This window comes from Anolis carolinensis, chromosome 4 (genome assembly GCF_035594765.1).
Source record: "Anolis carolinensis isolate JA03-04 chromosome 4, rAnoCar3.1.pri, whole genome shotgun sequence".
Classification (NCBI taxonomy): domain Eukaryota; kingdom Metazoa; phylum Chordata; class Lepidosauria; order Squamata; family Dactyloidae; genus Anolis; species Anolis carolinensis.
The window spans coordinates 157081982-157107636 of record NC_085844.1 but is presented as its reverse complement, the minus strand read 5'-3'; the positions used below and the strand labels follow the sequence as shown (position 1 = coordinate 157107636).

Here is a 25655-nt window from a genome sequence, read left to right as displayed (position 1 = left end):
GGTTTTTTTTCAGGGATCAGCATTGTATTTGTCACATTGGCTTAAACTGACTCTTTCTTCCCTAGAAACTCACTAAGGATGAGCAGCAAAATTACTCAGGGACTGACACCAGTCCAGGAACGACCACTTTGAGTGAGTCTGGTGTAGTGCTATGAGTGGTGGGTTAGGACTCTGGGGAACGAACATTTAAATCCTTGCTGACCTATGGAAACACACAGCACACAGCAAGTCACACACTCTCAGCTTTGGAAGAACAAAACCAAATATCCTCTAAATAAATCTCACCAAGAAAACCCTAGCATAACTTCATCATATATTGGAGTTGATTTGAAGATATATAACAACAAAACTTATGAAGAGTTGTTCAGATCTAGCTAATGTGTTGACAATAATGTACAGCTCTCTGAATAAATAGTTATTAATGTATTAGTTAATCAAAGTACAGTAGAGTCTCAATAAACGGGCTGGCAGAATGTTGGATAAGCAAAAATGTTGGATAATAAGGAGAGATGAAGCAAAAGCCTATTAAACGTCAAATTACATTATGATTTTACAAATTAAGCAACAAAATATCATGTTTTACAACAGAAAAAGCAGTTCAATACATTATAACATTATATAATAATTACTGTATTTATGAATTTAGAACCAAAACTTGGTAATTTATTTAAAATCTGACTACAAAAACATTGACTACTAAATGGCAAACTGTGTTGGATAAAACAGAACGTTGGATAAGCGAAGGTTGGATAAGCGAGACTCTACTGTAGTAGTATTCTCCACTGAATCGTATCCATAAAACCAGCTGGGCAAGATCTTCAACTCAAAAGGGAACACTTCATGATTTTCCACTAGATGGCACAGCATAGCTTACCTCCATTTGGAATTTGCAATTGCCAGAAATGTTTGGAAGCAAAAGGTCATGAGAATATAATTTGGAAGGAGCAACATTTCTATTTCATTCTTAGAACCCAGAACACTCAAAAGTGGTGGGTGATTATGATGTTCTATCCAAGAATATTTCTATGGTACAGTGTTCCCTCACTTATCACTGGGGTTAGGTTCCAGGACCACCCGCAATAAGTGAAAATCCGCGAAGTAGGGATGCTATCTTTATTTTAATATTTATACATTATTTTAGTAATTATACACTATTCTAAATCTTTATCAACAAATCTTGTGTTGATAAAACTCCTCCTTCTCCTCCTATTGCTGCTTGGGCTCCCTTTGTCTCACTTTGGCTTCTCCTTCCTCCCTTCCTTAGGCTGTAAATTGTAATTTTTTATGATTTATAATAGTCTTTTAGAGTTTATTAAAAAACCGCAAAACAGCGAATCCGCAAAAAGTGAACCGCAAAGTAGTGAGGGAACACTGTAAATTACTGACCATAACCCCAAAAGGTCAGTTACGTGCATGTATACACAAAACAGGATACAGAGAACCAATTTCTATCTTTATTGTGACATTCTGAAGGACTTCCTGCTGCTTTTCAGCAGTGCGGCATATTACACCACACATGATTATGAGCTGCAGTTTCAGACCAGCTGAAGGACACTCTCAAGGAAATCCAAAACCCTCAAAAGAGTAATTCCTTATTGACCAACTGAAATGCAAAAAAAAAAAAAACCAGCATGCAAGTTTTCGAAGCTCTACTGGCTTCCTTATTATGCACATTTTAAAAAAATCATACAGGAGAAGAAAAGTGATGAAGTTAGAGTCAGAGGTCCATATTTTGTATCAGGTGTTGTTTCAAATGCCATAGTTCAGTTGGTTTGGAAGGGTCTTAACACAGGTAGAGGCCACTCCTCTTCTTGGCCATGTGGGGCTAAGGCTGGATCTACACTGCCTTATATCCCAAGATCTAATCCCAGATTATCTGATTATTCCAGATAATCTGGCGGTGTAGATTCAGGGCCCTTCCACACAGGCCCAAATCCAAAATGGATCACAGGTTTACCTGAGATGTCCAAACGATGCCTCAGGTAAACACAGATTAATCTGGAGCAAACTGGGATTTCCCAGTTGACTCCAGATTAATTTAACACCTGGAAAGGTTCAGACCTTACTGAAAGGACCAGATCTTTCCATGTGTGCGCCTGTAACGATTGACTTCTGGGACCGCAATCCTAGAGATCAATCCCCATTGCCATCCTGGTTCTTCAGGTATAAGAGCCTAATGGAGCAGGATGACTCCCCCACTATCCCCTCCCAGCCCCGTCCCCCCCCCCCCCAAAAAATCCATACTTGAGGAGCCTGGCTGCATGCTCTAGGCCTTCGGCGAAAGCTCCTGGCACATCAAAATCTCCTCCCCTTTCCAAACCTCCTGACACATCATTTATACGCAAAGAACACAGATGTCTATTATAAACAATGTATCAAAATGTATAGTAAACAATAATGGTCCAATATGAAAATTGTACACAATATGTATATTAGAGCACCATATATATTTCACGTTATCTAAAACATTACTATGACCTCTGAAATCATATAGGATTAACAGCAAAATAATATTTATCTAAGTATATCAAAACAAACAGGTAGATATACAAGTCTCCGTAGTCCTGGAAGGATTTCCTATAGATTTCAACCGAGTTAAACACCGATTGGAATTAAACAGTCTAAATCTGGGGTTGTTGTATGTCTTTCGGGCTGTGTGGCCATGTTCCAGAAGCATTCTCTCCTGACGTTTCGCCCACATCTATGGCAGGCATCCTCAGAGGTTGTGAGGTATGGAGAAAACTAAGCAAATAGGTTAATATATATCTGTGGAAAGTCTAGGGTGAGAGAGGTCAGTATGAATGTTGTGTAGTTAATCACTTAAATTAGCATTGAAAAGCTTATCTGCTGTCTTCTTCCTGCCTCTGGGGCATCCTTTGTTTAGAGTCGTTAACTGCCCTTGGTTGATTCATGTCTGGAAACCCTCTGTTTTCAGAGTATTGCTTTTTATTTACTGTTCTGATTTTTGAGTTTTGTAATACTGGTAGCCAGATTTTGTTCATTTTCATGGTTTCTTCCTTTCTGTTGAAGTTGTCCACATGCTTGTGGATTTCAATGGCTTCTCTGTGTAGTCTGACATGATAGTTGTTAGAATGGTCCAGCATTTTTGTGTTCTCAAATAGTATTCTGTGTCCAGGCTGGTTCATCAAATGCTCTGCTATGGCTGATTTCTCTGGTTGAATTAGTCTGCAGTGCCTTTCATGTTCTTTGACTCTTGTTTGGGCGCTGCGTTTGGTGGTCCCTATGTAGACTTGTCCACAGCTGCATGGTATCCGGTAGACTCCTGCAGAAGAGAGAGGATCCCTCTTGTCCTTCGCTGACCGTAGCATTTGTTGGATTTTCTTCGTGGGTCTGTAGATAGTTTGTAGGTTGTGCTTCTTCATCAGCTTCCCTATGCGGTCAGTAGTTCCCTTGATGTATGGTCTAAATCTCTCTATAATCCTAGAGGGATTTCCTGTGGACTTCAACTGAATTAAACACGAATTAGAACTAGACAGACTCAGTCAAAAACCAAATATAGTAAAAGCCATATAAAGTATAATGAAAGTCAATTCCAAAACAATGGAAAGGGATTCGTCATTAATCCTGGATATTGAATGGCTGGTTGTAGGCTGGAAGAGGTTTCATCGTGGATCACTTAGGCGATCCCTCGTAGTTTGAGGATGATTGTCTTCCATGTCTACTGTCTTGGGGGTGTGTCCATAGGTGGCTGAAGAGACCTATTCTTGATCTGCATGTTCTACTACAGTGAGGACATCGGTTTCCAGGTGGAAGGCAGTTCCGGACAGGGTTGGCTTGACGCGCCTTCCTCTTGGCACGTTTCTCCCTTAAGCCCTCCATTTGTGCCTCTTTGAACTCCGCAGCACTGCTACAGCTGACCTCCAATTACAGCGCTCAAGGGCCAGGGCTTCCCAGTTCTCAGTGCCTATGCCACAGTTTTTAAGGTTGGCTTTAAGCCCATCTTTAAATCTCTTTTCCTGCCCACCAACATTACAGTGTCCGTACGTTCCATGTTCCAAAGTTCATTTTAAATTTTTTGCCGCAGAGTGGTGACCCCTCTGGATGCGGCAGTCCAGTCAGGGATAAGAGAGGCAGACTATGTTTAGGGCACCTTTTCTAGCCCCTTCCCCATGTGGGGTGAGCAGAGCGGATCCTAAAACAAGCTGCTCAGTCATGGATACAGCTGCTGGACTACTCAACTGCCTCGGACCTTGAGGTAGAATGACTGAGTCCATATCCACCACCCATGTGCCAGTCTGTGACTAGGGGCTTCCAGATTTCACAGTCCTGCCCCCGTCGCCACTCGCTGATCGCCATGGGACTTTCGTTGGTTTGTTTTTTATTTTTCTTGGAAGACGCCTGTGTATGATTTTTTTAAATGTGTGGAGGTTGGTGCACGGCCGGTCAACACACAGTCTTCACAGAGTGAGGTCCCAGCAGTGCTGTGGTTAACACAATTAGAGTGGTTTCTATGTCTATTGCAGCCTTCTTCCGCCTTCACATGTATCATGTTATTCTCCGCCTGCTCCGCCGTTGAGGTCTTAGGGTCTTTGGATTGTTCTTGGTCTGGAACCTCCCCTGTGGCCCCTTCTGGGAGTGCAAGACTCTAGTGGCTGTGCCCTCAGGTTCATTGGAACATGCAAGCCCCCTCACCACAGCAAGGGGTTTCATCATGGATAACAGAGGTTATATGGTCGTTTACAACTGGTTTTCCCGGGTATATTTCCAGTTTCGGTTGTCCTTCCCAATTCCTCCCTGTCTAAAAAATAGTGTTCTCAAACTGTGCTCCTCTAGGTGTTTTGGACTTTAGCTCCCAGAAATCCTAACCAGTTCACCAGCAGTCAGAGCCGGCCCTAGGTATTTTTCAAGTGTAGGCAAACAGAATTTTGGCACACACCCCCCCCCAAACCAATCACTGAAAAATAAAAGCATTGGATAAGGGAAAATGTTGGATAATAAGGAGGGATTAAGGAAAAGCCTATTAAAGATCAAATTATATTAAGATTTTACAAATTAAGCACCAAAACATCATGTTTTACAACAAATCAACATAAAAAGCAGTTCAATACATGGTAATGTTATGTAGGAATTTCTATATTTGCAAATTTAGCACCAAACATTGAACAAGGATATAGGGTAGTGTGGACTTAGATAACCCAGATAGCCCCCGGTATTAAAAAAAAAAAAAAAACCCTCTAAAATCAGGACAATAAATAAAGAACAACACTCTGAAAACAGGAGAAATCCAGACAGTAAACAATCAGGGACAGCTAACACCTCCCAAAAAAAGATTCTCCAGGCAAGAAGAAGTCAGGCCTTGAAGCCACAGGGCCATTACATGCTAATCAAGGTGATTAATTAGAGTTCTTTCTCCCACCCTGGACCTTCTACAGATATATAAACCCCACTTACCTCACAATCTCTGAAGACCCCAAAGGCAGGCCCAGCGTGGGCACCTAGAGCCCCAAACACCTTCCTGTTGAGGCCTCACCAGGAAAGCCTCGCCAGGAAGGCGTTTGTTAATTTGGGGACCAGAGAAGTGCCGTTTCTCTGCTCCCCAAAGCCCCGAACTCCTTCCTGGCAAGAATGAAGGCGTTCGCAGTTTCTCTGCTCCCCAAACCGCCAAATGCCAGGAAGGCCTCACCAGGAAGGCCTCGCCAGGAAGGCATTCGGCGGCTTCTCTGCTCTGCAAAGTCCCGATCACCTTCCTGGCACCGCTTCTCTGCTCCCCAAAGTGGCAACCTCGGCTCCTTCCTTGCGAAGGGAGGTGCAGCGGCGGAGGCAGGCTGCAGGAGACAGGAGTTGCCTCGATGGCGCCTCCAACAAGATGGCGCCACAGGCAACTGCCTAGTTGGCCTGGTGGTTGAACCGCCTCTGCCAGCAGTTAGGAATTGTGGGAGCTGAAGTTCAAAACACCTGGAGGAGCGTAGTTTGGGAAACTCTGATCTAGTGCAAAGCAGATAATCTGGGATCAGATCCTGGGATATAGGGCTGTGTACAGTGTTCCCTCACTACTGCACAGTTCACTTTTCGCGGATTCGCTGTTTTGCGGTTTTTCAATAAATTCTAAAAGACTATTATAAATCATAAAAAATTACAACTTACAGATTAAGGAAGGGAGGGAGGAAAAGCCAAAGGGAGAGAAAAGGAGCCCAAGTGGCAACGGGAGGAAAAGGAGGAGATTTATCGACACACGTTTGGTTGATAAAGACTTAAAATAGTATATAACTACTAAAATAATGTATAAATATTAAAATAAATATCATCCCTTCTTCGTGGATTTTCACTTATTGCAGTTGATCCTGGAACCTAACCTCTGCAATAAGTGAGGGAACACTGTAGAGATCCATCCTAAGGCAAAAGACATCTTGAGATCTAGGTTACCATTAGGCTGGATCTACACTGCCCTATATCTGCTTTGAGCTAAATTATCTGGAACAGTCAGATAATCTTGGATTGAATCCTGGCAGTGTAGATTCATCCCAAGTGTCAGAAAGCTAGAGAAATCAATACATGGGCATGGGAAATCCATTTGAATATCTACTTGGAACTGGGAGTAACTCTCAAATTTCCCCACACCTTTAGTCAATCTTCCCTTCATTCGCTCCTCCAAAAGAAGGAGATGGCTGCCACCAAGAGTGAATTTCTGAGCACAGTTAAAATTCAGGAATGAATCAACCTCACTGCACCTTCAGGCAACCTCTCTTCACCTTTAAGTTTGTTAAGCAAAAGTAGCAAAGAAAATGAGGTCATGTGGTACAGTAAACTCTTGGACTGTTTGTTCATCGCCCTTCCATTCCCTGAACTTCTGTTTCTGCTCTATAAGAAAAATTTGAAGAGAGTGCAGCTGAACAGGGAAATTAGTCTTGCTACCATAGTTAGCTCTTTCTCAACCCATCACTTCATAAGCATATACTTTGTATAATATGCAAATATGGTTACCTGGCACTGGGAAACTAGAATATTGTTACTCTAAAGGGTAGAAAATAAATTCCTAATGCCTGGTGAGTGTAGGGCAAAGAGTTAAAAGAGGGAAAGCTTTGAATTCCAGTCTTTTCTTGAATGGGCAGTAGTGTGAAAGGAGGGGGGAAATAGTAATTCTAAAAATGGCAAAGGAAAAAAGAAAAAACAGTTCTGGAGAGGGATGATATCCAAGAGTTTCTAACCCAGGCAAACCTAGTATAAACTTTACACCTGCTGAGGTGAAGAGAAAGAAAGCCTGACCAAAAGTGCTGGTAATCGAAGAAAAAGAAAAAGTACTACAATACAGACCATACTCAAGTAAAGCTAGTACTCAAATAAAACTTGTACTATATAAAAAGTAAAGCCATTAGGAACAGTTGAAAGATTTGGGCTATGTTTATCCTAGAGAGAATGCATTTAAAAAGTGCTATCATAATCATCGTCAAATACCTAAAACACTTATCACATTGTGGGAGCAATTTAATTTTTCTGTTGCTTCAGAGGGCGGAATCTGAATCAATGGGTGCAACACACATAGAAAGTGATTTTGAATAAATATTCAGAACTTCTTAATTGCAAATTTATTAGCCTGGTAGATGATGGACTCTTATTAGTTTGAGATATTTTGGCAGAGGCTGGATGGCTATCTGTACCAATTCATTGCCAGTATCAGCCAGAGTGTGGGTGGTTTGTACTTGATGACCTGCTTTGGCTGGTGTTCTATTACTAGTTTGTTGTGTTGTATATGAAAGCTTCATTCATACAGACTTCATTTTAAAACTATCTTTTTATGACTCAGTTTGTGGTGTTCTTGATTTGAGGTTATTCAAGATATTCAATTGCAAAGTGATATTTTTAAAGGGGAAAATATAATATAAATCTGTGCGATGAAGTAATACAGCCACTTCAAACCATATGCAATGAACACATTGTATGCAGATTTTAAAATATATTTTCTTTGTAGCAGATTTCACAAATGCATGTCTATTCAGGCTGATGGAGCACATTTAAAAGCTCAGTTAAAATGGAGAAAAAGAAGAAGAGTGTGTTAACTTCTTCACTTTTTCTATAGCAACATTCAAAATGGGATTTACTTGTGTCACAAGTAGTGAAATCTGTGAGATCAAAATGGTCTATAGGGGTCACAGAACTTACCATTTGTGAAAAATGTGAACCATTTGTTAATTTTTAAAGAATATCACGTCAATCTAATCCAGTAACCAGCTACCTAAAGAAGCCAATTAGAGGCTTCTGGAAACTCACAATATCAATATGAGGACAGCAGTTTATGTCTTTACAGTAACTATTTACTATTCAGAGCTAGCATGCTTAAATGAGAGCTGTGTTTTCTCCTTTTTTGTCACACTTTCCCAGTTATGTTTGACATATGAACCAGCTGTCAGATGAAACTATCATTTACTATTCTAAATGACATTCAAGGCCACGCACTCCCACTGGATTCAACAGACAGGATGTTGGTTTGCTTTCCTTTCTAATGCAGATTTAGTAAAACTGATTTTTCAAGCAGCTTACCTCTAGGAGCCATGGCTTGAGTTTTCTGTCCAGCAGAATATCAAAACCAAGAACTTCAAAGCAAACACTGTCACTTCCTGGAGACTGCCCTGGTCTACACATACGGTAAGCATGAAGGACATGTGGCTCTGCTACTATGAGTGTCTTCACCACTAATTCCTGGGAGATTGTACAGTAAATTGGGTTAGCAACTGGCATTTGGTCTATTTTTTAAAAAAACAAATCTTTTTATTTTAGAGTACAAAAAAGATATTAAAACACATTCAAATATAGAAGTTGGCCATATAGAAGGACCACAGTTCTTTCCAGTGAAATCACAAAATAAACAGTGAATTAAAAATAATTTTAAGATTGAAATCAGAAATACTGAAAGCATGCTAGCAGTTTTATTGAATGCATTTCAACAAAACCTTGAAATGCCAACAAGAGCAATCTGATTTTTTGTCCATTTGTCACACTCAAGCATCTTGCCCTCCGGGAATGATAGTTGTTCATATAGCAAAAATGCTCTCAGGTTTATGCTCTAATAATTCAGCCATATGAAAAGTGTATATTAATGAACAGTCAAGTAAATGCTCCTAAAGATGAATAAAAAACCAGATAGGGTTACACTCCTATTGAAAAAGTGAGAAATGTAGTTAATATAAGCACCAGCGTTGTGTAGTGGCTTGAACATAATTCTACAACTCTAGAGGCCAGGGTTCAATTCCATGATCAGATATGGAAACCCACTGGTTGATCTTGGGCAAGTCACCCCCAGACCCAGAAAACCCCATGATAAGGTTGCCTTTGGGTCTCCATAAATTGGAAAAAACTTAAAGATAAATGGCCAAAATTGTTAATATGCCAACAAAAACATAAAAACAGCTATTGCATATTAGTTTTCTCTTACTGAAATATCATTCCAGAATTTGGAAACGTCAAGGTGATTTGTTTGCAGAAACTCAGTAAACCACTTTATAGAGCGCTTACTGCCTTTATCTTCGGTTTCATCCCGTTCAAAATTCTCATTATGCTTATTCACGGAGTAGTTGGTCAGGTGCATATACAGCTGGCTCTAAAATCAAGGGAAGTTTTGTTTTAAAAGATTCCATGGAATGCATTAGAAAGACAGCACACAAATGTTTTAAAACTAGTGACAGGGGCAGAAGATTAAACTTTTAAAGGTAAAACATTACACCATAAAACATGATATAAAATTACTTATTGGCAAGATGAAGCTACTGCTGATGCATGGCATAAGTTCATATGCAAGGTGGCAGATATGAACTAGAATTATATTTCTTTAGCTAGAATGCGCTGACTTCACTAAAGACTTTACTCATTTTTTTTTCAAATGAAAGCAATTTAATCAATTGTAGAATTAACACACTGACACCATTTTAACTGCCATGGCTCAATGCTAAACAGTCATTGGAGTTGTAGTTTTACAAGGTCTTTAGCCTTCTCTGCCAAAAATGCTAGTGTCTCACCGAACTACAAATCCCAGAATTCTAAACCATTGAGCCATAGTAGTTAAAGTGGTGTCAAATTGCATTGATCCTACAGTGTAGATACACCCAAAGGAAAGCAAGATCAACCAAATAGATTTACACTATATAATTGGCCATCTTTCATTTGATATCTATACGAAATTGTTTCATTTCTAAACTGTTTTATCTTGTACTATGAAGTGCTTTGTTTAACTTTTAACATCCACTTACCAGGTTTGAATCATTGGGAGGATGATATTTCTCTGTGCCCATTCTCACTAGCCCATCATGATATAAAAATATTTTTAAAGGATCACAAGAAGTCACCAGAATATATATCCTTAAATCAAATTTGTAGCCTTCCATAAGAAAGGGCTTGTCAAGGTATTCCTGGACTATCAGGTGTTCTTGAGAATGCAACTTTTCTCCATTTCTTGTAAGGGAGATCCTGGTGAAAAGCATAAAATATGTTGAAAACACTGAAAGAAAAAATTAAAAAATACAATTTTTATTAAATTAACTTTATCAATACAGAGATTTGGGTTTATCATTAGCTTATATCAGGCTCAGGAAATGTTGTTTCCTTTAGCCATATACATTAAGGTAGCCACATGGTATGGTATAATAAGTATTTATATACACATTCTACTTCTGTATGTAAGAGTATGTAAGAAAACAATACAAATGACACTCAGCACTCCGAAACCTAAAGATGCTGTGTTTCCTGTACTGTCAGTCCAGGCAATCATACCTATCTGGTGCTAATAGAGAATTGACAGCAGTAAAATCTTACAATTGTGGATTTAAACCAGCTTGCTAACTCGTGCTATTTTTCTTATAGTTTATCCATCTGCTCCACTGTAAGTTCCATCAATCATGTTTCTAGTTCCTACACATGTCTACTGCAAACAATCCTGACCAGGCAGGCTGTCAAGGATTTGTTTGACGATTTCATACTTAACTAGAATGAGTTTTATCTTGCTATCTTTTTTAAAGTATTATTTACTGGTGTTAAGCTTGTGCAAATATTATTTGTACTAGATAAAATCCGAACAAATGCATGTTCTCAAGTTATTGGATTAGCGTGGGGGGGAGGGATTTTTGTCCACTATTTGGTGCGGAAAATTTGTTATCATTTTCCTTTAATATACATAGCATATTTAATATAACTCATATTACTGAATTTGTCTATCGTCTTCCACAGAAAAAGAAATCCATCCCTAGGGTAATTTACACTAATAAAAGTAGCAAAAAGAAACACATGATCAAGGGATCTTCTTTATGTCATACCCATGCCCCATTGCCCCATTAGCTGGCTTGACTATGAACGTTTTCTGTCTGCGTTTTCTCTTGAGTTCTTTCACATAGTTCTGGAATTGTGTATACTCTGCTGGGAATATCCAAGTCCGAGGAATAAAACTGTATTCCTGAGGCAGAGATTTGATCATTCTGCAAAACAAAAGAAGGGCATCAGTGTAACAGGTTTTTAATAGTTTGGCATTTATGCTTGCTCCATTTCCGTGTCATTCATTAAGATACGTAGCCTCTGGCAACACAATCCTAGAATGGTTTATGGAATAATAAGAACCAATGAATTCATTAAGGCTCATTCAGCTACGCATACATAGGAATTCAGATTAAATATTCCACTGGAGCCAATGCCATCAGTTACAGCAAAGTTGTGCACCAAAAGGATATAAAATCAACCTGTAAAATGCAACCTGAAAATGTTAACTGGCAAGCTTAGTATCTGTACAATTACTAACAAAAGAGCAAAAGATAAATATATTTGCCAGTACAGATAGTTATTCAACTGTTTTGTATTTTATGGCTTTCTCCATCAACGAAGAAAGAAGCCTTACACAACATAGATTATCCCTTATCCTAAATTTCAAAATACTCCGAAATCTGAAACTGTTGACATAGATGGCTGAGATAGTTTTCTGATGGTTCAATATACACAAACTTTCTTTTATACATTTTTTAAAAAATATTATATAAATTTATCCTCAGGCTATGTGTATAATGTGCATATGAAACATGAACGAGTTCTGTGTTTAGATATTTCCAAGATATCTCATTATGGGCAATATATGCAAATATGGGCATTCCAAAATCTCATAAAAGCCAAAATCAAGGGAATAACTGAGGAAATTATTTTTTAAAAACTCCTGTCTGATCTCTCTCTTCCTCCAATTGTTAATTCAAGCTCTGTCTAAGGGCCCTTCTACACGGTCAAATAATCCAGATTATCAAAACAGATGATCCACATTATTTGCTTTGAACTGGATTATATGAGTCTGCACTACCATATAATCCAGTTCAAAGCAGATGATCTGGATTTCATATAGCAGTGTAGAAGGTGCCTAAGATTATAAAATCTAAACTAAAGAATTTCAGAGTTCCAATTGCTCTCCGTTTGTGCTTCCTTTGAACCACCTGCTGTGAATCAGCATGAATTTACCAGTAGGGTCATTTAGCTACCCCTCCCATTTAACCTGGTAACTTCTGTATTTTAGGGCCTGTGTGGAAGGGCCCTGAGATGGAAGAGAAATAAATGTATTTATGTGAATTATCATTATTTGCAAGCCAGTGGGACCTTCCAACTGATGTCTTCTTATGAGCTGGTCATTGACCATAATAAAGTGAACTTGAACTGATGTCTTGGTCTCTTTCACACTATACAAGTCTGGTGCTGTAGTTCCAATTTAACAGCCCTGATTCCATCCTACACTGGAATTTGCAGGTTAGAGAGGGATACGTAGAAGAAAACTCCTCTATTGCCTCACCAAACTACCAATGTAGAGATCCCATAGGATACAACCATAGCAGTTAAAGTAACATCATAGTGCTATAAATGTGTAGTGTAAAAAAGCCTCTTGAGACACCTAGGGTTTGAGGAATTAATACAATTATTTGTGAAACAACACCAGGAAGTGCAGAGGTAGTGTTCTCATGTCCACCATATGATAAAGATAAAGCCAAAAAAAGACATAACAGCTTTGCTGATACTGTATTATTTCAGCTAGGACTTGGTGCAGAACCACTATCCTGGATGTTGCAATTACTCATCTTGGCTACAGAAGTTTAAAAATGCCAAGCACAGCTGTAAAACCAGGATTGGAGCTAATAACATCAAGGCCTTGGTACAATAAGTGGCCTGTTATAAAAGCGCTTAGCTAATTGCATAACAAAACACTTTTTAAAAAAGAAAAGGCATAATTGGCACTGTAATTTTTATTTTGTTTTACAAGCCTTATAGTCACAAAATATTGGCTCTGCACTTATTCAGTATATTGCTAGTAAGTTATCATATGTGTAATCATTTATTGTTTATGGCCCAGCAAATTCAATCTTGTTGATGTCCTTAATGCCTGGAGGACACTACAGTTGTATTTTCCTTTATTTAAACAAAAACGTGGTTCATCATTTGACTCATTATCTGGTTATTCCCTGTATAAATACTATACAACAATAAATGACTGAAATATTTTCCCTGACAATTGAGAATATACAAAATAGGCATATTCGATTAATTAAAAAATGTTTCAAAAATCAATACGAAATTAGGGAGTGCTGGTGTTTCATTTCTAAAGTGTTTCTAAAGTATCATTAGTAAAACTTTCATTACTATAACATAAGTAACAAAATGTCATTACTTTTTTGTTATAGTCACTATGCAAGTGGGGAAACTTCAGGGGCTGCTTTCTCCCACATTTTTACAGCTATTGAGAGGAAACTTGTTAGAATGGTAGAACACATGTACCACTGTTAGCCCATCAAGATTCAGAACGTTTCACTGTCTAAAGTTTTTATAAATAATATTTTTTTTAAAAACTACAAGAGCTATCTCCTTGAATTTTCTATACAATGATACAAGATAACAGGGGATCATTCTCCCAGCTTTCAGAAATATTCATGCATCTTCTAATTTTAGCGAATTGTTTAAAGTTTTGACTAAAACACTTTTTAAATACCCACAACAGCTATCTCATTGAATGTCTCTCATATTAACCAATAGAACTTCCATTTAGGGATTTCTTCCCAGTCCAGAACACAAATTTACTTACTAGAAGTATCAGTCAGTTCTCCTCTTTGCAGATTCAACAATTTATTGGCACTCTAGCTAGCTGCCACTATGGAAGGAAAATAGCTCTGCCCTATCCTGACTGGGGCTTTCTGATGCTGAGCAAAATTCTGGGAAATATAGTTTAGGGCAAGGCCTTTTGAATTCTCTGGCATTGGGCTCATCTTCCCAGAGTTCTGTGCTTTCTCAGTCTCTTTCCCAGTGAACTTCACTTTCACCCTGCTGCTTTCCTCTCCTCATGGCAAGAGGCCATTAATTTAAAGAGGAAAGGCAGCCTTTTTTGCTTTGCTTTGCTTCCTGAAAATTAAACTGACTTTGGGAGGCTTCTGAGATGTACAAAATTCAAACGAAAAAGTATTGGGTAGGTTTTGATTGTTAAGTTTTTGTCACAGGCCATGCCCATGTGTCAGATATGACATCGTGAGTACAAATTTCACAAATTTGATACAACTTATGACAACTAACAAAAAATGGCACACCCCTAATACAAAACTACTTTCTGATTGGGGATAATCTGTGATGGCTTTCACATATCCTTGTCGCTAAGTGATGAACAGGATAGCCAGAAACAGGGGCAAAGGCTCAACGTTTTATGTTCCAAAGTAAACAGACATAGCTCCACATGCATGTAGCAGCCATTTTTCCTTTTGGACTTAAAAGCACTGGTTTTCTTCTTATGCAGTAATCCACAAAGCAATGAGACATTCAACTAATAGCAATATTGATGTCATTCCATGGGGGTGGGGGGGCGGAATCCATTCTATAGGATACCTTTGGTTTTCTCAAACACTGTCTTTTCATTAAAGAAGAACTTTTAAAAGTTATAAAATTTGAATATTGATTAGTACAGAAATGTCCTCAAAGAGCCTATGACATCTTTACACCTGTTCGAAATGCAAGCTGATGACCCTTGAACCAAATACTTTTCCCTGTGTCCTACAGTAGTTCCTGCACTGGTAACTTCCCATTTATATTATCGCAAAAGGCTGTACAGACGGCTGCCATTGAGGATGACATGAATCCCCAGTTAGTATAAAATAGGTAGCCAGAACACTAGCAGAAGACCATATAGAAACTGCATGGCATTCAATGTACTGTCAAAGACTTTCAAAGCTGAAATCACAGCCATGCAGCCTGGAAACCACACAACACCCCACTGTATGACATTTATTTTAAAGAACATTGGTCTCCAGTACTTTTTCTAGACCAGGTTCAAAGTGCTACAACTGTTTGCCATTGCTTTCCAAACCTCTCCTTTGACAATCCTTACAAAGAGCAGAGATGTAAATAATATTCTCATTTCTTTCATCCTTGACTAGAAAGAGCATTTTAACATTTGGAATTATCCTGAAGAGGGGCGGGGAGACAAGCAAGTTTTGTTTTGGTTATATTAGAGCAAAAACAGTTGCACAAAAGCACTTGCAATCTTACCCAGTCCAGATAAAACTTTCAAAATGTTTCACTCTTATGTGAAAAAAGCAAAATAATTAAAAATGTACTTCCCGAAATAAGAATATCAACCAATGCAACACAGATGTGGAAAGTCAAGAGTTCTTCTAAGGTGTTGAAAATTAGCTTGTGTGTCCTTTGGCAATAGAGCACATCTCTGCAAAAGGCAAACATCAAAGCAGCTACAAGGAACAAATAAACTGATTGCAACAGATTATGACAGTCCATCTACATCTATTGCCTTATTTTGCATGGCAGTGAATTGCATGTCAGAATGTATTAGCTTCTCAAAGTAAAGGAGAAAAGAAAGGTAGCAACAAAAATATGGAGTAAGACAACACATTGCCACATTCCATTTCATCAGCTAATGTTTTCACACATATCAGCCACATGCCATTGTTCCCTTTTTCAGTCACAAACTTGCCTTGAGACATCATTATTAGAACAAGAGGAAAGAGGAGCTTTGTTTTGCTACATCTACAGTATGTTCACTCAAAAATAACTTGAAATAATATTCTGTGTGCATATGAACACATGCTTCTCTCTGCTCCTATAAATTTAGTTCTTTGTGGGGGAATTACTCAATCTTAAACTACCTTCCTTGTTGTGAATGCACCTTTGGAGACTGTGAATGATAGTGGTGGGATCAGGAGAGGAAGGAAAAACCCTCGCGAGGAGGGCTCGTTGGAGGATTTGTTTAGGAAAAGGGTCAGGGAGACTGATGGGGAGTCTTCTGAGGAGGATTCATGTGGGAATCCTGAGGTGAGAATGGATGCTGGGGAACAGGTGTTAACGGAGGAATCGGGCACGGACTGGGCACGGGCACCGGAGATGTTTGGGGACGAATCGGGGCCCATGGATACTGCTGATGCTGGAGAAGCTTGGGTGTCTTCAGAAGCAGATCCCACTTGGTCTGCTTGGAGGAGAGAGAGGGGGTCCACAGATGTGGATAGAGTTGGGCATGGGCAGGATGATTGGGACTCTGATGAGGAATTCGGAACACCTGACCCCAGGGCATTGGCTGTGTGGAGTTTTGATTCAGATTAAGAAGTTGAGGCACCTGCTCTTTGGGCGTGGATAGTTTGGAAGCCCAGGGAGACCTGGATATATTGGGGTTGTTTGGCCATTATACCTTACGTGTGGTAAGGTGTTGCTGGGCACCATTGGGTTTCCTGTGTGTGTCACTGAAGACTGGACTGGGACTTTGCAACGGATGTAAGTTTAATCTGGGTTATTCTGCAACGGAAGGCTGAAATTGTGTGGGTTTTCCTGGACTGCACTGTTATTACTATTTTGTATTAGCTGCTGTTCGCCCTCATTGCTTTGGCTCTCTGTGCCATTTCGTGTTGTGACCTTCTTGGATGACTTCAACCTCTCGAACCTTGGACCTTGGACTGGAACTTGACTTGGCTTTGCTCTTCGCTCTCAATCCGTGGCTTCGCGTCGTTCTCTATTCCGTGGCTGTCTGCTGTTGCTGACTACTACCTTCACTCCTGATACTGACGCTGTCTGCTTATCCTGACTTTGGACCGGCTTGATGCTTTCCCACTCTGCTCCTTTAACTCTTGGTTTGGTGTATGTTCCAGCAGCTGTTGCTGCGAACTTGCCAACATCTCGCTGTTTTGCTGGCTTTGCTGCTCTCAACTGGGAGTTCCCTAGCTCAGTTTGGGTGTTTGTTTGTTTTGAACTCCTATTTGTACTTTTGAGTTTTGGGAAAGGTTTGTGGGCTTCAATACTACTTGCTTTAGTTCATGCCTCCGTTTTTCAGCCCATTGTGAACTTTTGGGTCAAGTTCTAGAACTTTAAGTTTAACCTGGATTATATCTCTCACTAATCCGGTTTATTTGCCAGTTCTTGTTTTTTTGGGGTTTTATCCGCTTTTTCTACTTAATAACACTGAAAGTTAAGTGTTTTAAGTCTTTTTAGTTTGTTGAGCTATTTTTTGGACTGTTGCTTTAATAAACTCTATTTTGCTCTCTAATTGGCATCTGACTTTTGACATTCCTTCTGCCCAAATGTCTTCTTTCCACAATTTAGACTCTCTCATATCTAGACACAATTTTGAATTTCATTTCCAATGATAGTTTAGTAAACTAGGGCCCCAAGAGGCTCAACACACAACTGGAGCCTCATTCAGATAGTCTTCTGCCCCCAAAAGGTCCCATTTCTACATACAGAAAAATAAACTATTACATTTCTTGAGAAGCCCCTGCTGGCACAGCGGACTAAACCACTAAGCTGCTGCACTTGCTGACTGAAAGGTCGGTGGTTCGAATCCGGGAAGCAGGGTGAGCTTCCGCTGTTAGCCTCAGCTTCTGCCAACCTAGCAATTTGAAAACATGAACTGTGAGTAGATAAATAGGTACCGCTCCGGCAGGAAGGTAATGGCGCTCCATGTAGTTATGCTGACCACATGACCTTGTAAGTGTCTACGGACCACACCAGCTCTTTAGCTTAGAAATGGAGATGAGCACCAACCACAGAATCGGGCACGACTAGACTTAATATCGGCGGAAAACCTTTGCCTTTATCTTACATTTCTTGAATGGACTAATAAATGCATCTTACTCGTGGTGTTTAACACAGGGACATTCATTAAAAAGAAGAATGTCATATTTCCCATTTCTGCAACTACTGTCCATCAAAAAAATATGGTGAAAGGTTTGTTTTTTGAAAGATCCCAAGGGTAGTGTTTTATTTTAAATAGGTTGTCCCCAGTCCCATGAATTACATGAAAACTGCGAGGAAGACAAATCAAACCTCAAATGAATGTCCATCAATTTTTTTTGTTTCCATCTTTTAAAAAAACCATTTATTCACATTATCAAAGTCATGAGTAGGGACTACTGGTGAAAACAAGCCCTTAGCTCCACCAAAGTTGCCCAGTTCAATGTTGGTTGCATAAAGGATGAAAATGATAAGTTGTGTCCAACATCACAATAGTAGAAAGATTTTATTTATTTATTTCGTGTCAAAAGCATTGCATAATAAATATGTTTAAAAGTGATAAAATAAAGGAATCACAAACAACTAAATAGTTTTAGACCAAAAGTGGGCAACAGCAATTGCATTGTTCGTAGCTTTAAACAACTCCTCCTCCGTGCATGAGGCAGGGCATTGAGTAGAAAGGTGCAAGAGCCAGAATCAAGGGATGCTTGTGGCTACTGCTAGTTAAACAACCAAGAACAAGTAATTCTTAGTATGTCTGCTATGTTTGTCGACTGCTCATACCAAGTAACAGTGCTGCTCCATGTAGCTTCTGAATATACAAATAAATCATTTGGGTCACCTTGTGAAAAGCAGATTTTGCAATCTACATTCTAACCAACATTCCCCCATTTAAAAAAATGAAAGAGTGAATTACTTGGTCATGTTTCTTGCTAAGAAATCCTTCCTACAGATCTCACCCATTCCTGGAAAATGGTTGATTCTCTGAAAAAAAATAATGAATGCATATATTAGAAAGAGGATTTGGGACAGATGAATCATTTATTTTTGCAATTAAATAGGTTGCCACAACCACAAGCAGTTATTATTAGTTGTCGTACACACTTATACTTATGTATAAATCAACCTCATGTATATGTCAAGGGCAGATTTGGGGCCAAAATTATGGCTTTTGCTACAACCCATGAATAAATCAAAGGTAACACCACTTAGGGACACGTAACAAACATTTTCCATCTCCTTTTAAAAATGCATAGAAAAAACACAGGAGAGGGACTGTTTACTTGAAGGGTTACAATTAGGGAGGAGGAATCCTAAATTACATTGCTGACATTAAAATGTCTACCTAAATATGGATAGAAATGGGAATATAAATGAGTAAAAAGAATGGGAATGTGGTCTGAAAAAAGTGGGGGAGAGAAGAGCAAGGAAAGCAGCCCACCTCTATTAGGGACTCAATGTGAAGGCAATGACAAGAGGCAGAAGCAAGAAACCTCTCTTTGCATGGCATTGAAGCAGCACTCCAATCTCATTACCTCTCCCTTGGCACCCCTCCCACCTCCCACCTTCACCTTCTTTTTCAACCCTAGTGGTATTATTTATTATTTATTTATTTAAAACATTTGTATTCTGCCCTTCTCACCCTGACTCAGGGTGGAGCACAACATATATATTCAATGCCAGAACATAAAATAAACTATAAATATACAATAAACTCTAAAATCAGTTATCTTCACATGAAAACAATTATTTAAAACCATCACAAGTCAGCCACACCAGATCCAGTCAGGAGGGTGAAATTTCCTATTGCTGCTGTTATTGCACCGTCCCAAAGGCTTGGTCCCAGAGCCAAGTTTTTACCATCTTTCTAAAGGACAGGAGGGAGAGGGGCGATCTAATCTCTTCAGGGAGGGAGTTCCATAGCCGAGGGACAATCAATGAGAAGGCAATGAAGCAATGGGGGGGGGGGAATCTAAAGAATGTGGTGTAACCACCATTTTGGGCACTGGTGAGGAGTGTTGGCAGCCATTTTTAATTGGGTCTTTTACTGTATAATGGGGTAGAACTAGTTTAACATTCTGCCACACCAAGAGAGGCTTCTAGCCTCTGAATCTTGCCACTGTCTTCACATTGATTCCCTAATAGAGGCAGATTGCTTTCCTTGCTATTCTCTCTCCCTCCCACATACACACACCTTTGTTTCAGGCCACATTCACATCACACAGAGCTCATCAACTTTGTGTAATCATTGTCTATTTCCATAAGTCAATTCCATTTTTTTCTTTGATTTTTTGCAGCTTATAAACAAGTATATATGGCATGCAGACAGTCTTGGAAAAGTTCTTTAGGCACTGATCTGTTGTTGTTATCACATTTATCATAACGTATAGCTTTTCTTTTTCAGTAATTCATTTGATATTGTTATAATCACAAATTAAAGATTAACAACATTCTCCACTTGGGCAGATACAGGTGAGTGCTTCCAGACAGCATGAAAGTGCAGTTTTTAAATGGATGACAAAAAAGGGACCTGAGAACATGTCCCCCACACAGACCTGTAGGTCCCAGGATTTCTTCCCCCACTGTCCTCATAGGCTTCCTCTGTATTGGAACAACATGGGAGGGTGGACAGGGAACATCCGGCAGAAGGTTTGTTTTTTAAAAAATTCCCTCCATTATGTGTTGGACCGTATACATGCAAATAATATAAATACAAGCAGATTTTCATGTGCACATATGAGGTTCAGCACATAACAGAGGGAATTTTTCAAAAGAAATTCCGCCAGACTTCTCTCTTCCCCCAATTGTTTATTCAAGCTCTTTTTAATATTATAAAGTTTAAAATAAAGAGTTTCTGAGAGTTCCAATTGCTCTCTGTTTGTTTCCTTTAGATCAGCTGTGTGTCCGCTTCACAGCCAAATCAGCTGATCAGCTGTTTCAGGCTTTATAAAAAGTGGATATGTGTTGAAGCAGTCTCCAAAGGTGGGAGGGAACGAAATTACGTGCTTTCTGTGAGTGCAGGGATCTACGGTGATGCAAATAAGAGCATTTTCCTGCTGTAATCAGGATAAAAGTGGACCTTTTTACCCCGTGTTTTTAGTCCATTGTGCGAATCAGCATGGATTTACCACTAGCATCATCTAGCCACCGCCACCGTTTTAACTCGGGAAATCCCGTGTTTTAGGAGCTGTGTAGATGGGCTCTGGATAACTTCTTAAAAATTCACATTAAAACCTGAAGTGGATTCATCAACCTATTGATATCAGAGCCACCACCCTCTACTGCTTCTTTTACAGAAGGATAAATGAAAATATATGAAAGCCCCCAGAATAGCCATGCAAGGATTTGGTCCTTAAGTTGCCAGAAATATGCCCAAACACACTATCCCTCCAGCTGTAAACCTCTGTGTATCGTGATTGATTGTATTCTGGACACTTCGTTTTGTCTTTAGTAAAAGCAAGACAAATCTGGAATAGTCAAACAATCAAATCTTTATTTACATCAGCAATCAATATAGAATTCCACCTTACTAAAAACAGATCATATTAGAAAAGCCTGTTAAATGCCTAAAGCCCATGCAATGCTGTACTGATTAAAACTAAAGGATCTTCCTGCCCATAGGAGAACAGTCAACATATTTCACTTGCAGTGAACTAAAGATCTGAGAACAAGATAGGCAACATGAACGAAAACATTAATATGGAGTAAAACATTTATATTTTACTACCTAAAGTATTTCTGAACTCTTATGCCATTGCTTCATTTAACACTTCAGCTAAGGTGCCCAGCACTCCCGATGTTTTCTTTTCTTTACCTGATAGTTTCGGAGTTCAGCAATCTTTTCTTGCTGTACAGCACAGTCACTCCAGATGAGATTTGCAGTCTCGTCTTCATCCCGAGTCTTGAGGTACCCCATTTCTTCTATTACTACCCGGACTGCACGAGAGAAATGAAAACAACAAAATTAAATTAGACACCTAGACTTCCAATGTGGTACAGTGGTTTGAATTATGTCTTGGGAAACTAGAATTCAAATTCCTACTAGGTCATGGAAACCCCATGGGCAAGTCAGTCTCTCAGCCTCAGAGGAAAGCAAAGACAAGAACCCCCTCCCCCCCCCCCAAACAAATCTTGTCAGGAAAACCTCATAATAGGGCCACCTTAGGGTCACCATAAAATGGAAACAACTTGAAATCCCCTAAGACTTTCAGAAAAAAACACCATTAATTTCTGTGGTTTGGTAATATTGGCAGCATTTAGCACACTATTGATGATTAAAGATGTTCATGTCCAACATCTTGCAAATCAGATTCTACTTATTGCTTTGTCATGATGACTGGTTAGCAGCATATATTTGCTTGATAAAGGGACTCGTAAAAGCTTGTGGCTTGACTTTCAATAGATTAAGAATAAGTTACTTAGATCAATGCTTCGATGAGCATCTGAGGGCCCTTGTACACTTACCTAAAATCTGAGAGGAAGCAGGTTAAAATAACCTGCATCCTCCCAAGTTTCAGTTCCCAACCCCTGCCACAACTCCAGGCTTTCCCTCAATGGGTGGCTAGATGCCATCCTAGGTCAACCAAAGCATCCCGCCACTCCCCAGCCCCCCACTTCCCCCCCCCCAAAAAAACCTAATGGAGGGACCTCCCAGCAGCCCACCTCCCACCTCCTGATGTGTCATTTTCAAACATCAGGAATACTCTACGGAGGGGTCTGCACTACCAGTAGGCCCCTCCGATACATTTGGGGGGAGAATAGGGGGGGCTGAGGTGGGTGCCCTCCTGCTCCTTTGGGATCCAGGAGCCCAAAGAACCGGGATGGCTGTGGGGATTGGCCCCTGGGATTGCAGAAGAAGTCCACCAAGTCAAACCTCACAGAGCCCACACCTGGAAAGATCTGGATCTTAGCTCAAGATCTTTCCAGGTGTTTAATTAATGCAGAGTTAACTGGGAAAACCCAGTTTTCACTGCATTAATTAGCTTTTACCCAAGATGTTGTTTGGACCTGTCTGGAAGAGCCCCGATTTGAGGGACCACTCATTTTTAATTTGCCAGGGACCAGTGTCATATTTGCTCTTGTTGTGTTTATTTCCTGGAAAATCTCCTTAGGCCAACAGCCCATGGCCCACAGAACAGCACTGAGCTAGATTCATTGACTTTGAGTAGCACTGATTTAGATCTCAAATTAATATCTGATTTCAGATCCAAAGTAATACATTTACCATGAAATGAGCTATCATGCATTATAAGGTTCACATGACAAACAAAAATTATTTCAGACAAAACAATCAAATTGGTGTATGCCAATATGTACCCAAGAGCTTAGTTGAGTATCTCTATATCAATACTTGAAATTGCTCCATTTCAGGTGGGAGGTGCCACTGGCCATTCCTCCACCTATCTAAGGGCCTTTCCAGACAGGCCCAAAACCCATGATGGTTTTTGGATTAACCTGAGGTATCCAAACAATGCCTCAGGTTAATCTGTATTAATCTACAGTAAACTGGGATTTCCTAATTTACTCTGGATTTTAAAAAACACTTCAAAGGATTGGGACCTTAACACAAGGTCCAGATCTTTTGAGGTATTGGGTCTGTGGGGACTGACTCTCAGGACTGCCTTCTGTGATCACGAAAGGCCAATCCCCATTGTTATCAGAGTTCTTCGGGATCTAAGAGCCAGAAAGAGTGGGATGGCACCACCCCCCCAGCCTCCCCCCCAGCATCCTCCCCCACCCCCCATTTCCCCTCCAAACTTAGTGGAGGGACATGGCAGCATCCTCAGACCACTCGAATAAAGCTTCTGATGTGACAAAATGACATGTCAGGCGCTTTCTCTGAGAGACCTGAGGATGCAGCCAGACCCTTTTGGTACATTTAGAGAGTAAACAGGGTGCTGGTAGTTGGCTAGATGTCCTCCCCAGGAGAATCCTGGAATTTGCACCCTCTGTGTGACCTAAAGCACAAAAGGAATTGGGATTTTAAATCCCAGTTCATTTCGCTATTTGAGCCTGTCTGGAAGGGCCCTACGTTTCAATAGCAAAGGAAGGAGAGACATCACAGCTACAGATGAGAAAAGGCAAAATAATTATAGAAAAGCAGATGAAATCTAAGCAAGGACAAATCAATAATAGTCTTCAACTGAGTAATGCAAGAGATTTACATTGAAACAATGGAAAATCAGAAACCTGTGTCAGATTTCACTTTGTATGAACATCTCCCATAGAATCAGGCCTTCTCGATACTTTCCATATGACTTCTCTGGATAATGTTCTTACACTGAATAGTAATTATGGGAACAATTTTCTGATGACAGCACTGATTATAGCACCCTTGTCATAAGACACAAATCTAAAAACTAATTTCCTGTAACTGAATTTAGAAGGAAAAATGCCAAACTCCAACTCCGTTTTTTTAAATCAAAAAGATTGTGCTCCTTGCTCGTTTGTAAGTCAAGTGTAAAATTAATATGAAATGGGTGATTTTTTTGACGTTAATGCAATGTGAGTTGTCCTGTGAAATGTTAGATGTGGTAATGATTCACTTGAAAGCTCTTAACATGCATATTTCAGCAAATGTGCAAGTTCTTAAAGAACCAGGGCTACATTTTAAAGCAAGAACATAGGTATTTTCATTGTCAAGTTCTACTAAGTTGATGTGGAACGTACTGTCCACAATGATTCACAAATGGGCTCAAGGATTTTAGGCAGAATTATTTACTAACCCTACTTGGAAGTGTAAAGAACTGGACCTGGGCCTTTTACAAATAAATTATGTGCTCCAACACTGAATCATAGCTAGTTTCCTTCAAACAGTATTATAATCGGGCATAAATCAACTCAAGTTTGAGAAGGTAAGACTGGCTTCTAAATTCAGATATTTACTTGTTCAAATCATCTGGAAGCACCACTTTCACAGTGATGGTAATAGTGAAATACTTTCACAAGGAACTACAATATTCCAAGCAGGTTAATTAGAACTTTCTAACAGCAAACTGTGTATATGTTTGAATGTGTAGTTTGGTTGATGACTTATGACACCTTTTTGAATTTAATAGAGGGCCCTTCTAGAATATACTAAAACCTGAGAGGAAGCGGGTTAAAAAATCCACTTCCTCTAAGGTTGTAGTCCCCACCAACCCAACCCAAATTCTGGGCTTTCCTGGAAGTCATAGCTAGATGGCATCTGGGTCAAACAAAGGTTGACCAGGGATGCCATCCAACCCATTTCACCTTCCAAACTTACCAGAGGGGGCTGTGGGCAGTGCAATCCCTCTCTACAGGATACCTGATGCAATTATTCATCAGGAGGTGGGGGGGGGGGGGAAGGAGGGCTATCCCTTCCCCCCTCCCCCCCTCCACCTCCTGACATGCAATTTTTTATGTCAGGTGTCCTGTAGAGAGGGGTGAAATGGGGGCTGGAGGGGAGAGGATGGGCCTATCCTGGTTCTCTGGCCTTTTTAGAGCCCAAAGAAGCAGGATAGCTATGGGGACAGACCCACAGAAAGAGTCCTGGAAGTCAGTCCCCACAGGGCCCTCACCTGTAAAGACCTGGACCTTAGCTTAAGGTCCAGATCTTTAGAGGAGTTTAATTAATATGGCTGAAGCATGAGGTTTTTAGACAAATGGATCTAATTTACATATGTTTTAATTGTTATAATGTATTTTAACGATGTATTTTTATAGTTTTAATTGATTATATG

General features: G+C 39.8%; 1 protein-coding gene across 5 annotated transcripts in view; it reads right to left on the bottom strand.

Moving 5' to 3' along the window:
* The window catches only part of ttll7 (tubulin tyrosine ligase like 7), a 107781-nt gene that overhangs the window by 51591 nt on the left and 30535 nt on the right, over nt 1-25655 (bottom strand). For all 5 annotated transcript variants that reach the window (XM_062978101.1, XM_016994885.2, XM_008114157.3 and 2 more), the window contains exons 4-9: nt 21767-21888; nt 18869-18936; nt 11259-11417; nt 10200-10416; nt 9389-9553; nt 8497-8655 (exon numbers count right to left, since the gene is read on the bottom strand). In XM_062978101.1, coding sequence (XP_062834171.1) covers nt 8497-8655; nt 9389-9553; nt 10200-10416; nt 11259-11417; nt 18869-18936; nt 21767-21888 — 890 coding nt within the window. The remainder of the gene's footprint in view (nt 1-8496; nt 8656-9388; nt 9554-10199; nt 10417-11258; nt 11418-18868; nt 18937-21766; nt 21889-25655) is intronic.